Source organism: Morchella sextelata, assembly GCF_020137385.1.
Source record: "Morchella sextelata strain SCLS chromosome Unknown scls_21, whole genome shotgun sequence".
NCBI lineage: Eukaryota > Fungi > Ascomycota > Pezizomycetes > Pezizales > Morchellaceae > Morchella > Morchella sextelata.
This window is the reverse complement of record NW_025408636.1, coordinates 724,615-744,786: the sequence shown is the minus strand read 5'-3', so window position 1 is coordinate 744,786 and position 20,172 is coordinate 724,615. Positions and strand designations below refer to the sequence as shown.

Genomic DNA, 20,172 nt, shown 5'->3' with positions numbered 1-20,172 from the left:
CCAAGGCCCGGCAGTTATGCCCGAGCATAGCTTTCGCCCGGTGTGATGAGTTCGTGGGGCGTGCAGGGTCTGGGGCATGTAGGGTCTGCGGGGTGGACGATGGCGTGATTGGGAGCTCGTATTGTACTGTTTTTATGAATGCGGGCTGTACACGCACAGAGGTCGACACAGTACATAACTCAGCTTGATAGGCTGTGTCTGGGCTGCGGTGTAAAATGCAAAGCATACAATTCGAGAGAAAGAATGCTACATGTATGTAGTTTTTAAAGGGTATCCCTTTCCTCAAATGTCACATCAAGATGTAACGTATGAGGATAGATGCTTCTGGCCTTCGATTCCGACCTTCCATGAGTCTTAAGACATCCTTTAGCTGTAAGAACGTTACGTGCTGAATGAAGCGAGAGCTATATGTATGTAACAGATGTCAACCGGTCTTCTCACAACTGGCCTCCGGGGTTACAGTGCAGGGCTCTATGCGGGGGCCTACCCCTAACCCTAGTTAGTGCTTGTCATGATAATAAGAATTGACATAGTTAGACTACATGTAGTGATATATTAGGACTACCGCATGTTGTCTTTATCATGGGTGGCTTAGATTGTGTTTATTCGTGGGAAGCGCTCCTCTTCTTCTCATCATCATCAAGACAATTACATGTAGTTATCCGCTAAACTTTATCTTCTTGCACTGTACCCGTGGATATCCCGGTCTGTGTTCGTCAATGGGCCGCTACACCGGATTGGCTCTCCCCAAGCTCAAGCCCTAACTTGCAGGATGTTTGACCCTCTATCCACCGTGCGTACCATAGAGCTGCACGAAATCATCGAGGAGGGTGGGCGAGCCTGACAACTACCGGTGGGTAAGGATATATGTACTTGCGTCGGCCCGGGCGAGAGAGGCCCGCGCCGTTTCACCACCAAAACCAAGGGTCGAGTGATGGGAGATGATCACACGAAAGGAACCCAAACTACAAGATAGATCCTCATATTTCCTAGATATCGCTCCCTCATTGCCACATTGATAAACGATACACCGGAACACCCGGATTTCTGGTGCGGGTATCCGGTAATGGGTCGGGCCGGGCGGTATTCTGCCTCGACTCGGCCGGGTGAAGCCCAATCTCAACCCGGGGCAACCCAGAGTATATGTGGAGCACACTTTACATCGTCCAATTCCCCGCCCGATAACAGTTGAAGTGTAAGACCTCTCGTCCAACGTTCTTTTCGTATGCTCCAGGAATAATGTAATGTGCACATTCCTGCTCCCACCATCTATTCGGCCGACGGTTATCGAACACAAGGTATCACTCGGTACCCGAGACTGACTCAAGCTCCGAGTAAACAGGGCTCGGCCTACTCAACACAGAGGCCGGTCGCGATCAAAGCCGGCCAATGCATGCACCAAACAACCATTTCTACGTGTATCTGCACACGGAGTTCTGCTTCTGGCGCAATAAGAATCCAAAGTGCAAGATCGCTGTGTCAGCGCTAGTCCCGAAACCAAAGAAGGCGCACGCCAAGCCCGCTAACCCCGACCGCTCTAGAGCCAATGTTGGCGGGAAATGATTTCCTGCGCATGCGGGTGTCGAGTGATAGTGTGTGATACACCCCACTCCCAGACAGACGCCAGACAGACGCCACGTATAAGAACCTATTCTATTAACCGCTATGTGGCTCAATGTTCTAGATGGGCCTGGGCTGGCTTGACCGGACCTGACTTTCTGGCTGAGTGAGGTGAGGCCAGTCCCAAAACAAGCTTTGTGCGAATCAAGCCACAGTCAGCTCCAGATCAACGGTCCAAAATTAAGATGCTCACCCCGCTCTTCATGGCTGGCTGGACAGGTACGGGAATTTTCTAAAGATATCTACAAACGTAGGATCTTCACGGCTCCTAGCGCCTGCTTGGCGGCAAGTCGCCGCCTCAGTCAGTGTAACGTCAGGTTTAATTTCCAACCGTGCCTGCTGTGCGCCACAGTTATAGGCGTCTACATGTATGTAGCCCTAAGTACTACATACTACTTACATACCCCGCGTGTTTTAGCTGCACGATTCAAGAAGCGATGGTTTGTATCATCGTGTATGGAGCTGAAACGGTGACAGGGCTAGGGGTTCTAGATTTCCGGAAACCAGAGTTATGGTTATGATGATCCCTGACACTGTGGGGGTTTCAACATGCAATGGGCATAATCCGTGGGCAGGAATCTTCTGTTCGGTTATTGTGTCTTCGTCGATGATGGTATACTATCGATGGTATCACAGAAAAGTTCGTTTTTCAGGGCTGAAAGATGTAGGCACATACCTAGGGTGCTCTAGACCGTAGCTTGCTTGGCCTTGGCGAATACGCCGTTTCCTCTCCCCTACCCCTCCGTTATGTAGCAGTAGAAAGATATTTTTTAAATTTGAGATCGACGTATCGCGTGGTATGTGCATTCGCTTTGTCAATTACCTGCATTGCTTATCATTGCACCTTATCTATCACGGATAGCGTTGCACATCAAACAGAGAGATCGTTACATTTGAGTCTCGGTAACTGGCGGAATGCCCGATATTGCCCAAGTACATGGGCCTGGATATCGGTGACATGACATGTGAAGTTACTCATAATCATTCATATTCTCTGAAATATACATTAAGGCGGGCTACAAGAATCTCATTAAGCATCAATAACCGAATTGCCAAATAACCCACTGACTCAAAAACATAGCTGAAATTCTACAGAGGCCATTTCTCGGCTTGTTGTGCAACCTTTGAGGGAGATGCCGGCGATATTGGGCGGACCTGAAGTAAACGGTAAATCAGCTTAAACTTTCTTCCATCCAAAGGACCAATTGATTTTTACTCACCCGCCAAATAGATTGTCCATTCACTTCTGCCCTTACTATCTTCAGTCGCTGGTACTCCCGCGTGTTAATGTTCCCAGGGCTCTCCACCTGCGCAGACCCACCAATGTTCAGCCGACCCATGATCGGTACCTTCCCTGTGAACCTGGAGAACAACGACGCCACCTTCCCGTCGTTGGACGGACGCTTCCCGGACATGATAAACGGCGCAAGTCGGGACGTATGCTGCTGCTGGTGAGGCCGCATATTTGACGATTTGCGTAACTGGTTCTCGTAATACACGTGCTGCGATTTCTCTGAGATCATGCGCCCAGTGAGGGACGTGGGCGTTTCGACAAACTGCGTGGTGTCTGTGGCTTTTTCGAACTCTCGCGGATCGATTAGTGGCGTGATGAGCAGCTTGACGCACATGGGGGCGCAGGCTAGGATTATGGCTAGGGAGACTTCGATTTGAGACCAGCCGATGGCTTGCGGGACGGAGACGTCGAGGAGCTGGGTTGTGAAGCGGAGGGCGGAGGCGACGATCACGAATGCTACACATTGATATCAGTAAGTTAAGTTCACTAGCTAGCTTGTGTATGGCTGTTTTTGAGTTACCTCCAAAAAAATAGAGGACGGATACCCCGATTCGTTGTCGTAAAGTGAGGTTTGCGCGGACGAGCAGCGGGACTGGAACTGCTAATACTAATGTGTTTGTAACAATGTTCGAGATCCCGGAGGTAAATGTAAGTAGAGTTCTTTTCGTACACTGCTCTAAAGATGGCGGGGTGTTAGTTAAAATTCTCAACATCTTTACGACCAATATATACAAGCAACTGCAGGTGGTCGTAAACATAAGAAAGGCTTCTCGATCTTACCATTATCGTTGCTTAAGCTCCAAAACATATTAATTGGGATACAACTGAGGAAAAGAGACAGAATGCAGATTGCAAAAGTGAGGAGGCATATCCCTTGGGTGACCCGTAGATAAAGAGTGATATGTGTTGTATGGCGACTAAAGAAGTAAAGCCAAATAATCAAAATCTGTTTGGTGCCTAAAAGATATTTCCGGGGAGGCGCAAACTCACGCAAACCGGTTATAAAGAAACAGCATGCTGAACTTGACAAGAAATATACTGATCAGGTACATAACTTCGTATGCCAGGCTCAGCTTTAGTCCTATCACAATCTTCGAAAGCCTTTTCATCTCCTCTACCATATCTGCCCTTCCAACAAAAGCGAAGCTGGATTTCCCTAGAAACACATATTAGGACTTGATCTATCAGAGCAACCACAAGGTCCCACAGAGGATGAAGATTAGAAAGAACTACCAAGAAACTCTATCATGGAGAATATCATCTGATTAGTGACCAAAAAAAACACGGCAGCCATCGCGCAAATATCGTCCCAACCAATCCTTGTCTTCAGTCTTCGCCGTGAAAATATCCTCAAGATCACTGCTACCACCGCCCATACTACGATAAACTGCGCTGCAGATTTAAGCTCGGTGGTGTTGCCAAACATGGATCTGGAGAAGAAGTTGGGGATTCCTTTGACTTGTGCCTGTGTGATGTTGAAGGACGTCCATTGTGATACGGCCGTCGTCCGGTTAAACGCTGGAATAGGCATTTTCGATCTTTTCTCGTCCCAGTTCCCGTATATCAAAGCAGAGGTGTTCACTAGAGGGAAGTTCAACAAGGCCTTTCTCCGTGAGTACGTCTTGAAATTGATCCCGTTGACCAAGTAAACCTTTACGAGATCTCAGGTTCTGATATGGGTATATGGAGTAGATAACCGTAGTAATAATTAAAAAAAATTTCAAGCACAGCCGAATAGAAACAGTACCAGCTGTTGAAGAAAGTAGAGTAAAGAAACAGAAGAGAAAGAAATAATTATTATAATATGTAGTGAGGGAAGTGAGATACATGTATGTATGTATACATGATGATGTATCTACACGTGGTTCACCTGTTACTCCAGTCTACGAACATGGAGTCGGGAAAAGAAAAAGTCTATGACAATATGTAGCACACGAACACAATGATGCATGGGCTCTAACAGGAGAGCACCATGAGAAGGGACTACTGAAACTTTAACGAAGCCGCTAAGAGCGGGATTGGCACTTAGTTGCGTCTCGCTAAGGTTCCAGAGAGGAATGATTACCATGCGCTTGATGCAATGCGGATAGTCTGTGAAACACTCTAGAATGTCGTCAACGTCTCATCTTCTCACAACTCCATTACTACCGAAATATCCTCCAGTTTAATTGTTTTGCTGGTCTCAAGCTTGTGGCCTATGTATGTACTCAAGTAGAGCACTGCTTAACATCCATCCTACTTAGAATAAGAATATCCCAGTACCCCGTCCCCCTCAACTCTTGGTTCTCAAGGCTTTTCTCTCTTTCTGTTTTCAAGCTCCATACAAAACACGCACCTAGCGAGGCCTAGAAGGATATGAAAGCCAATCATATGGAGCTTCCTTCGAATTTCTGTAACCAGACCTCAATCCGATCGCCCGGCACACCTTAGGATCACGTTCGAACCCAGCAGAGCTCTAGTGTACCTACTAGTCTCTTTATGAACTCAAGATAGTTCTGTAAGAATTCCCTTCAACTTTTGATGCTGCACTTTCGCAGAGCCCAATGTGTGTTGAGTACATGTACCCAGACGGAAGACCTGAGAGCGAGCGTAACCAGCTATAATCCTCTACGTGACGATCAACGATCGGTTCTCGGCTGATTTTTATATACCTTGAGTCCTATTGGTTATGAGCTCTCTCGCTGAAAATATCATATTAACCAGTCTGCAAAAGAGCCAGAGACCATTATTACTGGTACATTATCTACAAACGTTTATATATGAGTAGATGAGACGATAAAGTTTCAAATAGCTCGATTTGTCTACTAATACTACGCGTAATTTGTATTATTTGCGAAAGTTGTCTGAGGGACATACTTGTGAAGGTCCGCAGCATGATGAGAGGTACTCTACCTTTTTGTATCATTACAATGGCCGGATGTATTCAGCTTACGAGGATGCAATATGTAAATGGTTGTGTTTACCCTATCGATCGCCTCAAAGCTGAAAGTGCAAAAGTAGGGCAACTGTACTGTCCGATTCGGCCGATAAATATGGTGTTGTAGCGTGTTGAGAGACAACAAGACAACAGCGTACAAAATCTAAATCAAAAGCTGTTCTCCTTGAAATACACATTTTGAGTCTCAAAAAAGCGGCAGGTGTGCAGGAGAGACGAGGAAAAACACCATACAGAGGTAGGTACCTACATGTAGAGTAGTCGCATGCAAACCTGTTTCCCCGGCCTCTGTATTGCATGCTTCTAGTTATTTGTCAAGTCTCTCAGCGCGGCAAGAGGTTCAGCCCGAAATACATGCATACTTACGCCGTAATAGACCCATTTGACTCCAACTGTTAATATTTTGAGTGCAAGGCTGGAAGGCCCATGGATACTATGCTACCAGATTCATCCTTAGGCAAATAGGTACTGTAATAGTGGGGTTGCCATTTTTCTGGACAACGCAACCCCTTGTCTTTTGACATCAGAGAGGTCCTCTGGAAGGGGCGTATGCGGGTCGCCTAGCCTTGCAAGTCAACACATTTCAGCCTCATCTAGGATCATTTATGATTGGCGGTGTCTTCAAGACACGCGATTCTGGGGGGCTATGATGGGGAAAAATTTTTAACGAAGAGAAAAAAGCTTGTATAGGCAGGTACTCGCAAAGTCTCCGGAATATGCTAAAGGCAGTTGAGAATTTTCTGAACTTTGCATTGCATAATTCTCAATTAGAATACTATGTACTCTAGGAACAAAAGTTCAGACGAAAAGCCTCGAACCTGCAACCCACCGGCAATTCGGAATATGTTTGTTAGGGAGCCAGCATGTTCCGGAATGATTGGTTTTCGGGTAGGTATGTGCGTGGGGACTCTGTACCACTATGTAGGTACATGTACATGTAGGTACTTAGGTAGGTGGCTGACCGTCGTTGCTCTACATGGAGAATTGGCTTTTCGCCTTACTCGTGCAACCTACCAGCGCATGTTAGTGTTAAAGAATACATGTATCTATTCTACATACAGGGCGTGTGCAGAGCAGAGTAAATACATGTATTTAATTCATTGACAGGACAGGTCAGGGGAGGATGTACTGCCCTGTGTTTGGGTGGAGTACTCCCACTGCATACAGGACGTAGGTGCATGGACTTGTCGTGGTACCAGAGTGGGTGTGAGATGGAAAAATAATTATTATCTGTAGTTGCGCATGCGCAGCTGGCAGTCATGATCAGATCTGCAATAGATCAGATAGAAAGAGAGAGAGAGAGAGAGAGAGAAGGGTGAATAATGACTGACACTTGAGCGCTTGCATCCACTAATCCTGGACAAGGATCGGATGTTGGGGGACCCGAAGGTTAGACGAGGACGACAACGAACGAAATTCAAGAGAAATGGCCCGGAGAGACAGATTTAAGTTCTTTAGTCGCGCGGCCTCTCGCTATTTCTCAAGGAGGTAAAACCCAACTACATACAGTTGGGAGGGGGATCGGGCCGGTTAGCTGTGGAATATTCTTGGGCCGTGTTTTGTGTGCCTGGGCACCACAATTACCAAACGGGGAAGACAAGTCTGGCTAAGACAACAACCAACAGCATGGTCTGGGTGTGGAAAATAGAAAGTGATGTAAAGAGACAAAGATCTGTACGTTTAGGTGGGTTGTGTGGATGTTCACAGCCTTTCCTGGGCCCCCTCCCACCACCACCACCACCTGAATGGTGTTCCACGATAGATCTGGAAGAACTGGCAGGGATACGAGGCTGGGTCAGTGTCATTGAGGGAAGGGAAGGAAGGGTTTAGTAAAATCACCTTCAAAGACATGTCCCGCTTGGTGCTTTTGTGCTTTTGTGGCTTTTATTATTGCCAACCCCAGGCTCCTTTTTCTCACCCTTTCCTTACTTCCTTTGAAGGGAGGACGGACTTACTCAAGTACTAACTATCTCCGACTTCTTCTATTCCGGCACGTTAACTGTCGTTGTTCGCCTTCTTTTCTACCGCTCGTTTTTTATTTTCTTATTTCTGTCTGAAGCCCAGCTATCAGTTACTGGCCTACAGTCGTTTACGGCGTTCCAGTTCACGCCTCAGTCAGCTTGGTCAAGAAGCATTCTCGGCTGATTCGACCCTACCGACGCCCATTCAATCCAGCTACATCTCGTTCAACTTTGATAAGTTCTCCAAGCTCTCCGGAGGTCCCCCACCCCAGTACTTCGAAGTAAGAAAAAGCAAACTACAACCATTTATCGATATCGTGATCTTCGGACAACACTCAAGAGAGAAAACGACATACAATTCAGTGTCGTTAAACCGTGTAAGAAAGCCGGTTCGTCCGTTTCTTCGACCGGCAAGTGCGGCTCTCGTAGAACTACTTGTCTGAACAGGGAGCACCATACCGGGGGGAGGGGATATTTTATAACCCCACATTTATATATATACTTGTACCTTACCCTCCTGCCCACCTGCATACCAAACTGCCTGGTCCGACAGTCTAGTAGTAGGAGCTCTCTCTCGTCAAATTTACATGACGATGGCCGCCAGCTCGCCCGCCGTAGCAGAGACGGCAGCAGTACCACAACGCGGCTTTTCGTTCCGACGGGCATCACGGCGCTTGTCATTGTCCAAAACGAAAGCACCCGCTCCTCCGCCTGAAGTACTTCCCCCAATCCCAGTGCTGCCAATTACTGCCTCTACCTCCGCACCCCCTGCTATCCATACAGGACCCCCACCCCGTCTCTCTCTGTCCTTTAGATCTCCATCGAAAACAAGGAGGGACACGGGCGATTTCAGCTCCTCCACCCAAGTTGCTCTTTCATCTATTGACGGACTCAAGTCCCGTGACTTCGTGAAGGAAATCCCCACAGCTATCATAACCACAAATGAAAATCCCTTCGAACAGTCCGAGAAGCCATCGTCCACGCCCCTGACCACCCTCGACGAATTGGTGGCAGATACCCCATCTCTACAACCTTCTGCCACGTTTGAAGTCGATACCTCCACAGAAAAGGGACAACCGCGAATTACGATATCAACATTTCTTAAGTCCCCCGATGTCATAAAAGACACATCATATCAGCATCCCGCTTTATCATCTTCCAGTTCGGCGCCGGATCTCCTAGATCTAAACACCCGTCCAGTTTCTGAGACGTTCCGCCGTTCTTGGAGCTCTCCTAGTGTTTCCAGATCAACATCTCCAGGTAGCCGGGATGGGAGGAATAGCAGGGATGAGGAGGAATATGTGACAGGAAGCTCTGTATCTTCCTCAAGCCCCACCAACTCGGGTGAGCAGGATGAATTCAATTCCGACAAAAACGAGCTTCCCGTTAGGCCAGGGTTGTCCCGGACGCCAAGTACAATGAGTAAAGTGACAAGGAGACCATTGAGTGTGTTTATGAAATCTTCTGCATCTGAGCCTTCTATACCGTAAGTGGAGTCGCTTAATAAGCCCCAAAACAAACTCAACTAACAACCTCAGTATTATGGCGGAGAAGGCTGGAATCAACAAAAAGGTTAAAGATGAAATTTTCGAAGCTTTCAGATTACTTGAGAATGACTTTCAGAGGTATCTATGCGGTCCAGGTATAGGGAACGTTCTTTTGTCTAATCTGTATGAGTAGATTCCAAAGTAAATCTAGCGTCCAGAAGGCAAACGTTCTCCGACAATCTCTTTTGCCCTTTCTGCGCAAGTATCATCAACAATCTTCAGTAAATATCTCTCCCGATGAGCTTGATAAAAGAGTGCGCTCTTTGCACCGCTGGTGGACTGGACTTCTTGCTCAACTCCGGAACCGCAACTCTCAAGCCATTGCCGGGGCCGACAGGCCAGCGTATCTCGAGGGAATCTCCGGTTTAATGTCTCGCCCTGAGTGGCGAGCTGCCCCTTCATCATTTGCACCCTTGTCGCTGAAATGTCCTTCAAGTTCGAAATCACAGTCCACATCATCCTTGGCTTCTACATCTTCTGCTTATTCGGTCCAAAAATCAGTCCAACATAACATCAAAGTCCTTTTCACACGCACCCTATTTGATACTCTAGCCTACACTGTTGAGAAGATGGGTCTGAGAACTGTCCCTCCGAGTTTGGTAGCATTTGGCGGGAAAGTTTTGGCCTACGCCTTTTATTTCTGCTCCGGTGTTGCGGAAATGTTAATACGTCTTTTGGGAATTCAAGCTGCTACTGTGAGAAGGGTTTTACCAGAGTTCGGAGTCGGGAGAGGTATCAATCTCAGCGGAGTTGCAGAGGGTATAATCGCAGATTTTCCAGAGACTCTGCAATCATTGGGTTTTACCACATTAGCATCCACCTTACGGCAAATGAAACAACCAACAAAGCTGCCAATTGGAGGGAGTCAGGTTGACTGGTACGGACCCTGGACAAATCGTTGGTGTGGGCGCGACTCGGATTTGCTTTTCGTCTTTTTAAAATACTATCACATCCTCCTGTGCGACTATTTGCCGCCAAACATCTCAGCGACTGCCCGAATTGCCGCTCCAGGCTATGTTCTGGTACATGCTCATATTTTGTCGATTCTCGATACGACCATTCATCGGAAACCGGCATCCGGACCAGAACCATCAGCCTCGACAACTTTCGAGGATATGCTTGCGAATGCCACAGCTGCGATTCCAATGACTGCTCGAAATATTCTGCGCACAATGGCCGAGAACAAGATGGTTGTGCTTTTACGTGACATGGTGACGGATAAAACGAATTGTTCAGACAAATGTCGCGAGCTATATGCAGAATCATTCATGGGTATGCTTAAGGCAGCGGTAAAAAAAACAAGAGTGTTCGATGCAGATGCGTGCTTTACTTTATGTGACCTCATGGAGGAAGTTTTGCCAATATTCTCGCAAGCCGAAATGATCTCTGGTGCACAAATGGTCGATTGGCCGTTCTGGATGGACGTTGTGAAACAAATGTCAGAAAGTCATAATAACATGACTGAGCTACGTTTAGTGGCATTTGTTTACACATCGTGGGATGTCATTGTGGAGGATGAAGAGCGAAAGCGGGCTCTCTGCCTTGAGTGGCTGTTATCTAAACCAACGTGGGAGAGATTTTTCTGCCATTGGTGTCCAATGGTGAGAGCATATTTCATGAGGCTAGTCTGCTGGAGGCTGGCAAGATGCGAAGGGAGTGAAAGTGCGCTAGATCAGTGGGTTCCCGTCCATAATACTAGCTTAGTTGCGGTGCTTTGAACTGATCAAATGCTCAGGGAGATTTTGGAGACTTTGCTACTCAGACTAAGAATAAGCTATGCTCATTACCAGCGTTTGAGAGACACGGCAGAAATGAAAAACGGGGCATTGCCATCTACTGCACCTTGTCTTCCGGCGCCTTGTCGTCGACTTGTTATCCTTCGCAATGATATCATGACCACTCCTCAGGGTGTGCTACTTGATGGGATCATTCCGACTGCTATCCCGATTTTAAACCCGGAGCCGGCGAAGCGGTCTAATTCCTCGACTTCTTCGGTGTCATCTGCTATAAGTGATGCACAATCGGTCCTTTCAGATACATCGACCGAAACAACGCAATCAACGGAAACAGTCATATCCACGTTCAGTAGGAGATGGAGCCAGATACGAAATGTCATTGGCTTTCGTTCGGCAGCTACTCAATCAGAATCTACACCTGAACCAACTTCACCCGAGACCCCACCCTTTAGGAAAAGAACCTCTAGCCTTACATCCACAAATGTTAGTCCTAAGCGTGAAACCACACCACCGAAACTACCAGTCCCACAAAAGAAAACGACTTTCAAATTCTCAATAGAGTGGATGGAGAGGCCTCCATATGGAAACCGAGATCGGAAGTTGGGACTTCCCAGGTTACCAGCACCAGCCCAAACATTCCTTGATTCAAATTCGAAAAAGTCCTTTGAAATCGATATGTCCGGATGCCACTCTTATGGAAGCCAGTGGACGTATGCTGGGCGTGCTTTAGCGGAATGGATACTGGTGGTAGTCGAATATGAAAATTTCTTTGAGAGACGAAAAATGGAAGGTAAAGAGTGTGACAAGGATGTAGAGACGCCGAGTCTCGGAGTTGATTCTGCGCGAAAATTCTAGGGGGTATCTATAAAACTAATGACCGAGCTTAAATCCCCGTCGTTTCGGTTTATATCTAAAGAGTTGAGCAAACCGCTATTCGGCAGCTTTCTTGTGGTTATCACGGTGGATTATTCCTTTGTCAGTTGTATTTTGGTTGGTGGATCATATTTAGGCCACTTTATACGGCGTTCACTCTTTATATGGAGGTCTCTCATTTGTGGTTCATATCCCATTCCATGAATCCGTTTCTTCTACCTTTCTAGCCGTCTCTTGTGGGTAGATTTTCTTCATTTTAGCACCTACGGCATTTTGGGAGGCTCTTTCTTGCATATCAAGTCGATTTTCTTTCTTAACTTTCTTTCCTTATTTTTCTTAGAGGACTGGGCCGGACAGCGCGTCCTCGTTTCGTAGTATGTGGGAAAAATCACTGGGACTAACAAAAATTAGGGTAGGGGTGGTGCATTGTATTTTCATCCTACGTTGTAATATTTTCATTTATACGGGATGGGTTGTAACTTAAGTAGCTTTTAGGGATATCAAGCTGAAAAAGATTTGACAGCAAGTTTGCGTCTAAACAAAGCATACGGATCAAACATTTGGGACCCTTGTGTCCATTTAAACACCCACCTACATACAGCGAAAGCTTGCTATAACGGTACGCTCGGGACCGGAATTTGGTACCGTTATAGAGAGATTACCCTTATATAAGAGGTGATTGTGCTGAAATCCGGGCAAAAAGGACCGAGAAGTGCTACCGTTATAGAGAGATTACCCTTATAGAAGGTATCGTTATAGCAAGCTTTCGCTGTACTAATCCCGCGACACGATGTTGCATGCAATAAATGAATTAACAACATCATTCCGCGACACGATTGATGTTCAGCTGGCCTCGAGTGATAAACCATGTCTTAATCTACATGCGCAAGACGTTCCTATCGGGTCTCTGGCCAGAGGGTAGATGAATGCTTCGTGGGTATAGACCTACCCCGACTATAAAGGCACACGCCCTATGATGGTGCTGCTGTATCATGGCGAAGAAATGGGCATGGGAGTATGTAGTTATTTCCCTACCACATTCCCACATTTGAGAGGTAATTCAGGGGATATCGACTGAATATAGGGTATAGAGTTCCCCGCTATCCCTTTCACTGTCAATAAATGCTGCCTCTCACTGTATGCAAGCCGAGATCGTGGCTGGTACCATTGAGAAATCTCTGGCTAATCTTACACTCGGATTTGTTGTGTCCGCATGAGATGGGGCGTAGTATTGAGAGAGTAAGGATATAAAAGGGAGAACAACATCCTCAAAAACCGAGTGAGAGTTCATGAATAAAAGGAATAGATACATGTTTTCACTAGACAATCCTCACTGCATGAACGCCCTTTCCAAACCCTTCATCAGATGGCCTTGCCAAAACGAATCTCTCATCTAACCAGTCCAAGAGCTCTACAGTGTTTGAGGAGCTGTCAACCATGCTCGACCTCTCTTTTTTGTTTAACATCTTGAGCATCATTTCCCCAACATGGTGTACTGTAAGTTGATGAGGTAGTGGTCCAAGAGTCATATTAAGATGAAGAAACTTCTCGACGGCGCCCCAGGGTGTCGTCGAGTAACCAGCAAAGAGAGCAGGGTTTTCCATTAACCCACGAGCGGCCATAACGCCTAGCAATTGTAAGCTCTTTATCCATGGATTATTATATGGCGAGCTGGAATTTGTTATACCATCGACCCGAGTTGCTTTGATAATCCTATCTACATCATCCAAGCAGAAAACATCACCATTCGCAACGATTGGAACCTTCGCGACGGACTTGATGAGTCTGATTGCTTCCAAATTTACAGGTTCACTTGATCTTTGGGATCTCCGCCGTCCATGAACAGTGATGTAATCTGGGCCACCAGATTCGACTATGGCAACGAATCTTACAGTCTCCCTAATGATTATGAGTATGGCGGCACCCACTGAAGGCGAAAAATGGGGGGCAGGTGAAGGTGGAAATCAAGAGGGGGCACTTGCTGTAGATCAGAGTGAATTCGTATTTTTACTGAAACACAAAATTGCGGCCCGCATCTCTCTTTTGCAGCCAAGATCATATCCCTTACAAGCTCTGGCTTTCGCATGAGCCCACATCCAATACCCTCCTGAATGGCCCACGTTTGTGGACATCCACAATTGAGATCCACACCATCACAGTAGGGCTGTACCAGTTCTGCGGCTTTGGCAAAATCCAAAACTGTATGGGCTCCAAATTGGACAACAAGTGGCCCGTCTTCTGAGCTGGTGCTGAAATCTAATCATTCGGGTCAGGTCAAAATGTGTCCGTTACTTTGGAAAGATAACATGTACCACTAAGACGAGCAGATTGATTTCTCACGAATTCCTTTGCAAGTATCTACGTTCTTATCAGTCTCAATTTACATTATCAACCCGTAGAGGTAGAAAGATAACTAACCATAGGTGTATAGCAAAGATCGACTCCATATTCTCTAATCAATGTACGAAAGGGCAATTTACTGTATCTACATAGGAATCAACGAAAGTTATATCAAAATGATTGATCAAGCGTTTAAATGAGTTACCTGACCATGGGTGCTTGTATAAATAATGGTCGGTTGACCGCTTTCGCTGCCTCGAATAGTCGCAGGGGACTACAATCTCAATTATTTCATAATCCCGTATAAGGCAGGGGAGAGGGAACGAGGGATTTACTGGTGACTGTCTCGCCGTGGTGGGAGCTCATTTCTAGTTGACATGACGACTGGGGAGGTTTGCGTCCTTGAGAGGATGCGAGGAACGAATGTTGATGTTACACAGACATTCGTTTCAGACAACCAGAACTGGTAGGCACCAATAGAAACGTGCTTTAAATATAAAGGAAGAAGCAAGAAATGAAAAGGAAAAAGAGAAAAATTGAATAATATGATTTCGTCTAGGAATATTGTCTTCAATCACTATAACTAATTACGGCTTCATGAGTTGAACTGGTACCTAAATATACGCGTATCATGATAGGGTTTGCAACAGATCTATCTACATCCATTATAATGTATTGGGGCAACACAACCAACAACCACGACGAACGAAGTGAAAAAAAGCCGAATAAATGAGAGAGAATAGAGTAATAAAATATTAATTAAGAAACAAATTGAAAATTGAAATCATTCCCTATAGTACGAGTATGTGTGCTTTTTGTCGAGCGGCAATGTGGAAAAAAAGATTCCACCCCGAAAATAGTGACTTTAATTACTAACAATGTCCATACAAAAATAAATATAAAAAAACCCGTTCTCAACTGCGTTTTCTCATTCGCTTTCCTCACCCGATTCTTGTTCTGAACTTGATTCAACTGTTGTCAATGTCAATGGCTCAAATTCCTCCAGAGTCCGGTTGTTTTCTATAGAAGTTGGAAATCAGCAAGAATGAGAAGTTATGGGTTTTGATATAAAACTTAGTAGCTCTTCTGCAAAACGGTTGATTAGAATGTATTTTATAACTGACGGTTTGCTGAACCATCAATTTTGGGCAGTGGCGAATTATGTCACTACAGGCAATGATCAATACCTACTAAATACTTCAATATAAACTCAAGGGTTCATTACATGTATAGTACCATGACATAAGTTACCAACTTGAAGCAAAATACACCAAAATTGGCCAAAATGGGCACCTTCTCGAACCCTGTTACGGGCATGCCAAGCATTTACGGGAGTAAGAGAAAGGCTAGTAGATAACCCCAATACCCTCTAATACTAATGGGAACATCACTATCAACTCTGGTTCACACCTACGAGGTGTGGTGCGATCAATATACGACCAAATGCGGAGTTGCGGTTTTCTTAGTTAAAAAACACGTTTTCGACCCCAATAATAAACTCCAGAGCGTCAAACTACCGGAAGGTACTGCTTTTGGACCAGTGGATATATGAGAGACAGCTGGAAGCAATCAGAAAGGATCGGGCAAAGCTGTAACGGGGGTCCTTTCTAAGAGAAATAGAATTGGATAGAATAGAGATGGCCATGCAAGATCAACAATCAGGTTGCAGATTATTCAAAGATACTATCGCTAGAACTCAATAATCTTTAAGGGCTCTGCTACCGATAAAAACTTGGTTTTTCTTTCTGATGAAGACTCAGAAGAACAGGACTGAAGGGCGAGAATGAACCTGAGTACTTATACTCCGAAGGCCTCTATTCTCTGCTCCTAACTTCCTTACTAAGTCCCGGTCAAGCCTTTCCTCGGTCCGGAAACAATACCACCGCTACCCCACTTTTCTCTAAGCGTCAGCAGGTGTTTCCGATACCCAAGGCAACCACCCTTAGTCAAAACCTTTGTAACACCTGCAGCCTTGATTGCCACACAACCGAGGGCCTACATGAATGAGCTGCCGCTCAGGTGTAAGCTTAATCATTGCTGTAGAGCTTTCGCTTATTGTAGACTTCTGTTACGGGCATGCCAAGCATTTACGGGAGTGAGAGAAAGGCTAGTAGATACCCCAATACTGTAACGGAGCCATTTCAACTGTCTGTTACAGGAAATACGAACACTGCTCCTAAGTCAAGGAACAAGGATAATACGAGTGATGGGTTGTGATGTGAGTACGGTCGGGTAACGAGGGAACAAGCATAGAAAGGTACCGAGGGGTGTGGGGGCACCGGGTGCAACCACACTAGTATTAGGCTGTTGTGAGGGCACGTTTACTATCGGGTGTCTCACCAGGAACGGAATAGAAGCGGGGCTTATGGCTGCAGGCCATTCTACTTAGGGAAGTAGCTCTAGGACAATAGCATGATACAGCTCGGTTACTGGCAATTGCGGGGTTCATGGTTACGTGTCGGAATTAGAATGGAGGAACGGAACTATGCGGGGGCGCTTTTCTATTAGGGTTATCTTCGGGTTGATTGTCTTATTCTATTATCGTTATCTCATTAGTATTAGAAAGCGGGCCTTGGCATAGGTTCCAATATGTATAAATAGGGAAGGGTTCCGCCTCGTCTTAGTGGCATCATCAGTCACTCAGCGAGCGGAATCCGGTCTACAATATTATAAGTTTAAAAGCTACAGAATTATCGCTTAGCATTGGCATCTCCCCAAACACTATATTGTACCTTATCCACTACGCTATTATTTTATCGATCGCATATTATCAACGTCCCGATAAGACAACTACTTGCTTAGACCAATACTTGAGAGTATTTTGTTTGTGGCGGATAGTCACCGTGCGCTCAAGTAGAAGAATAAGAAAGTAGTCTATTAGGAGGACTCTTTGATACCGTATGCATCCCCGAGTAGCAACAGCAGCTATCAACAACTTTACTTGCACCACCTCTTTTGTCGTTCGCAGAGGCAGTGCCGAACACCTCTATTGCGGATACCTTGAGTACGCCGGATTTTTTGCCGAAGCAGGTACTACTTGCACGTTCGAAGAACACGACCCGGAGATCCTCAACTATCCCGAGCTGTTCCCCATTAAAGTCACCCTCAGTCAGCAATCCCACGGATTAGCTCACTCCGTCCCTTGGTTCGTCGTTCAACCCTGGTGTAGAAGACAGCCACAACTCAGAATCGAGCAACTTAGCGATGTCAAGGGGTCATCAGCAACAAATGGAGGAAGACTACAACATGGAGAGCTCGATCACCGTGAGAGATCGAGGTATAGTCGAGACCCAGGCGAGACAGCGCCACAGGAGGGATCTGGATATGCCAATCAGCGACCTCTTCAGATCGACTCAGCCGGCCGCATCCTATGGTCAACCCCGCTCCCGCAGGCAAGGGGACTATCGAGACTATTCCCCGTACAAAACGCCAATCAGAGAGAGGTCTTCTATTCCGAGGCCCTCGGTCCCCAGGGTAACGGACGAGGACGAGGATACGGATATGGACGTAGAGGAACGCCGTATCGAGCACCCCTTTGGAGAAATCATCGGGCAGGAAATCGAACGCAGAGGAGCCCCAGTGGTCCAGCAGCTGAGCCGCGGACTTGGAGACCTCACTGTGAGCGTCCAAGACCTCCCCGCAATCAGGGAAATTACTCGGCAGCACACGGCGCAGCTTACCCAGCAGCACGAAGAGCAGACCAGACTCATCCGCGAATTGCAGATGAAGTTCAACCAGGACCAAGAAGAACGGGAGCGCCGAGATGGGTACATCCTCGCGCAAGTACGGGCAGAGACAGCCGCAACTACTACGAACCTCGGTCAAGTCTTGGAACAGATCGTCACCACTACTAGGGCCCACCAACAGCGGCAGGAAGAGCAGGCCCAGCACATAACCATGCTGGCTGACTGGATTCAAAGACTGCCGAAAGATGGCCCAGCCCAAGTCCCAGACGGCGTAGCAGCTACACTGGCACAATTGGAGAGGACCATGCAGCAGCAGGTATCCTTGGTAGATGGGTTCTCTGGAACAAGGACGGCTCTAGAAGAAATGATGGAGCAGATGAAGGAAACAGTCCGTAAAGCGGCTGCGGAAAAACCACTGGCCCCAGAGACAGGTGGCGGCGGATCAGGCCCACCTCCCAAACCACCTCCCCAACAACCAGTCGTCCCTCCAGCTGGCTCCGAATCCAGTGAGGACCCCGAAGGTCAAAACCTAGCACCAAAAAGCAACCCTGAGCGTAGTAGCCAACAAGGGAAGCAAGGGGGTCAAGGAGCACAAGGTGGAGGTAACGGAAATGGCAATAAGGGAGGTAACGCCCCGGAAGCACCAGGATCGTCCCCATCGGATTCCTCAGATTCGGAAGGCGAACGCCGCAAGCGGCTGGAACGTAAGAAACGAAGACACGAAAGAAGGCGCCAACGAGAGCAAGAACTCTCGCACCCCCCTCGCGCCACCGTAGGTGATGCACCCAAAAAGGCCAACATTCCCTTCTCCGGAAGAGCCGATCAAGACGTAAGACTCTGGATCGATCAGATGGAAATCCTAATCAGTCTCCAGAAGAAGGTCCAATGGGATAACGGCACTAAGATCATGTGGGCATCCCTCGAGTTTACCGGTAGTGCGGCGAACTTTTGGCGGAATTTTACGGAGAGGTTAGCTGTGGATAGCAGCATCGGAACCTGGGAACGGTTCAAGCAAGAACTTCGCACTCAATATGGCAACCGCACGAGTCAGGAACAGGCCAAGCAGAAGATGGACAGACTCCGGCAAACTGGCCCAATCGACGACTACATCAACGAGATGCAGAACCTAGAATGGGACGCACGAGTTGGACCAGTTGTCATGAGATCCATGATCCTAACAGGAATAAACTCCTCGCTGGAACAACGGCTCTCCAATGCGATTGAGGAACCTAGTGATTTCGTGGACTGGTTAGCCTGGGTACGAAAAGTCGGACGCAAGGACCACGAGGTAAAGGCTCGAAAGGAAATCCTGCGAGGTAAGGACACTGTGAAACCTCGCGAGGAAAAAACGGAACGGCGGAAATCGCGCAACAATGCAAATCCTCGGAAAACTTTTCCCGCATCAGCCAACAACTCCAAGACCTCGGATGATTTAGGTGTTACCAAAGAAGAGAAGGAGAAATGGCAGAAGGAAGGAAAGTGTTTCCGTTGTGGTAGAGATAACCACTTCGTAAAGGATTGCGTGGCGACGAGTAAGGTCAGGTTAACGAACCTGAAGAGAAGAGAGCATCCTTCCGGGAGAAAGGACCACGGAAGGGAGGGTGATAAGAAACGAAAATTGGGGCAACAAAATGAGGCATTTAGGGCAAGGATTACGAATTTGGAGGACTAAATTGATTGGGTATTTCTATTTTGCGGTGTTTCATTCTATGTTGTGTTACGGCTTTTCTATTCTGTTTTGAAAGGAAGACTTTTCTAAGGGATCGGGTTGTGTTATGTTCTATCGGTTTTTATTTTGCGCAATTTAAATTCTCTTTACACACACTCGAGAAGCGGGGTCACATTCCGAAACGCCTGGTGCGTAAGTGTTGTACTATGATCTTTATCAACGCTCGAATTTTCTATATAAACTCCCTCGCCCCGCGCTCAGAACAAGAACCATCAACATCAATCCACTCATACCCAAGGACAATTTACCTTACACTTCTTAAACATACGAACATGTCTTCACATCACCAAGAACCCGCCTTGAGATTGAGATCTCTTGGAACCACCCCGCAACTAGTACCCAACATGCAGAAGTAGTCAACGCACTCCTAGACAGCGGAACAGAGGACTGGGTTATGTCCTGGAACTGTATCCATCGTCTAAAGATCCCAACTCAACCTCGACCCAAGCCC

General features: G+C 46.8%; 5 protein-coding genes across 5 annotated transcripts; 2 read left to right on the top strand and 3 right to left on the bottom strand.

The window, feature by feature from the left end:
* Positions 1-2,709: 2,709 nt before the first annotated feature.
* Positions 2,710-4,445, bottom strand: H6S33_006784 (uncharacterized protein; the record flags this gene model as incomplete). Its single annotated transcript, XM_044838133.1, has 5 exons — positions 2,710-2,775; positions 2,841-3,370; positions 3,435-3,590; positions 3,954-4,070; positions 4,148-4,445. 5 exons carry the CDS (start codon positions 4,443-4,445, stop codon positions 2,710-2,712), a joined length of 1,167 nt encoding a protein of 388 aa, XP_044689602.1.
* A 1,554-nt stretch (positions 4,446-5,999) lies between these two features.
* On the bottom strand, positions 6,000-7,029 carry H6S33_006783 (uncharacterized protein; the record flags this gene model as incomplete). The annotated part of the gene is made up of 6 exons (XM_044838132.1): positions 6,000-6,006; positions 6,100-6,137; positions 6,216-6,264; positions 6,319-6,409; positions 6,851-6,859; positions 6,936-7,029. 6 exons carry the CDS (start codon positions 7,027-7,029, stop codon positions 6,000-6,002), a joined length of 288 nt encoding a protein of 95 aa, XP_044689601.1.
* A 1,368-nt stretch (positions 7,030-8,397) lies between these two features.
* H6S33_006782 (uncharacterized protein) lies at positions 8,398-11,948 on the top strand (the record flags this gene model as incomplete). The annotated part of the gene is made up of 5 exons (XM_044838131.1): positions 8,398-8,526; positions 8,707-9,296; positions 9,349-9,435; positions 9,491-11,032; positions 11,093-11,948. The coding sequence occupies 5 exons, from the start codon at positions 8,398-8,400 to the stop codon at positions 11,946-11,948; spliced, it is 3,204 nt and encodes a 1,067-aa protein (XP_044689600.1).
* A 1,337-nt stretch (positions 11,949-13,285) lies between these two features.
* H6S33_006781 (uncharacterized protein) lies at positions 13,286-14,387 on the bottom strand (the record flags this gene model as incomplete). The annotated part of the gene is made up of 5 exons (XM_044838130.1): positions 13,286-13,593; positions 13,654-13,865; positions 14,035-14,222; positions 14,307-14,324; positions 14,385-14,387. 5 exons carry the CDS (start codon positions 14,385-14,387, stop codon positions 13,286-13,288), a joined length of 729 nt encoding a protein of 242 aa, XP_044689599.1.
* Positions 14,388-17,510: 3,123 nt separating this feature from the next.
* On the top strand, positions 17,511-19,664 carry H6S33_006780 (uncharacterized protein; the record flags this gene model as incomplete). Its single annotated transcript, XM_044838128.1, has 1 exon — positions 17,511-19,664. The coding sequence occupies one exon, from the start codon at positions 17,511-17,513 to the stop codon at positions 19,662-19,664; it is 2,154 nt and encodes a 717-aa protein (XP_044689598.1).
* Positions 19,665-20,172: the final 508 nt, after the last annotated feature.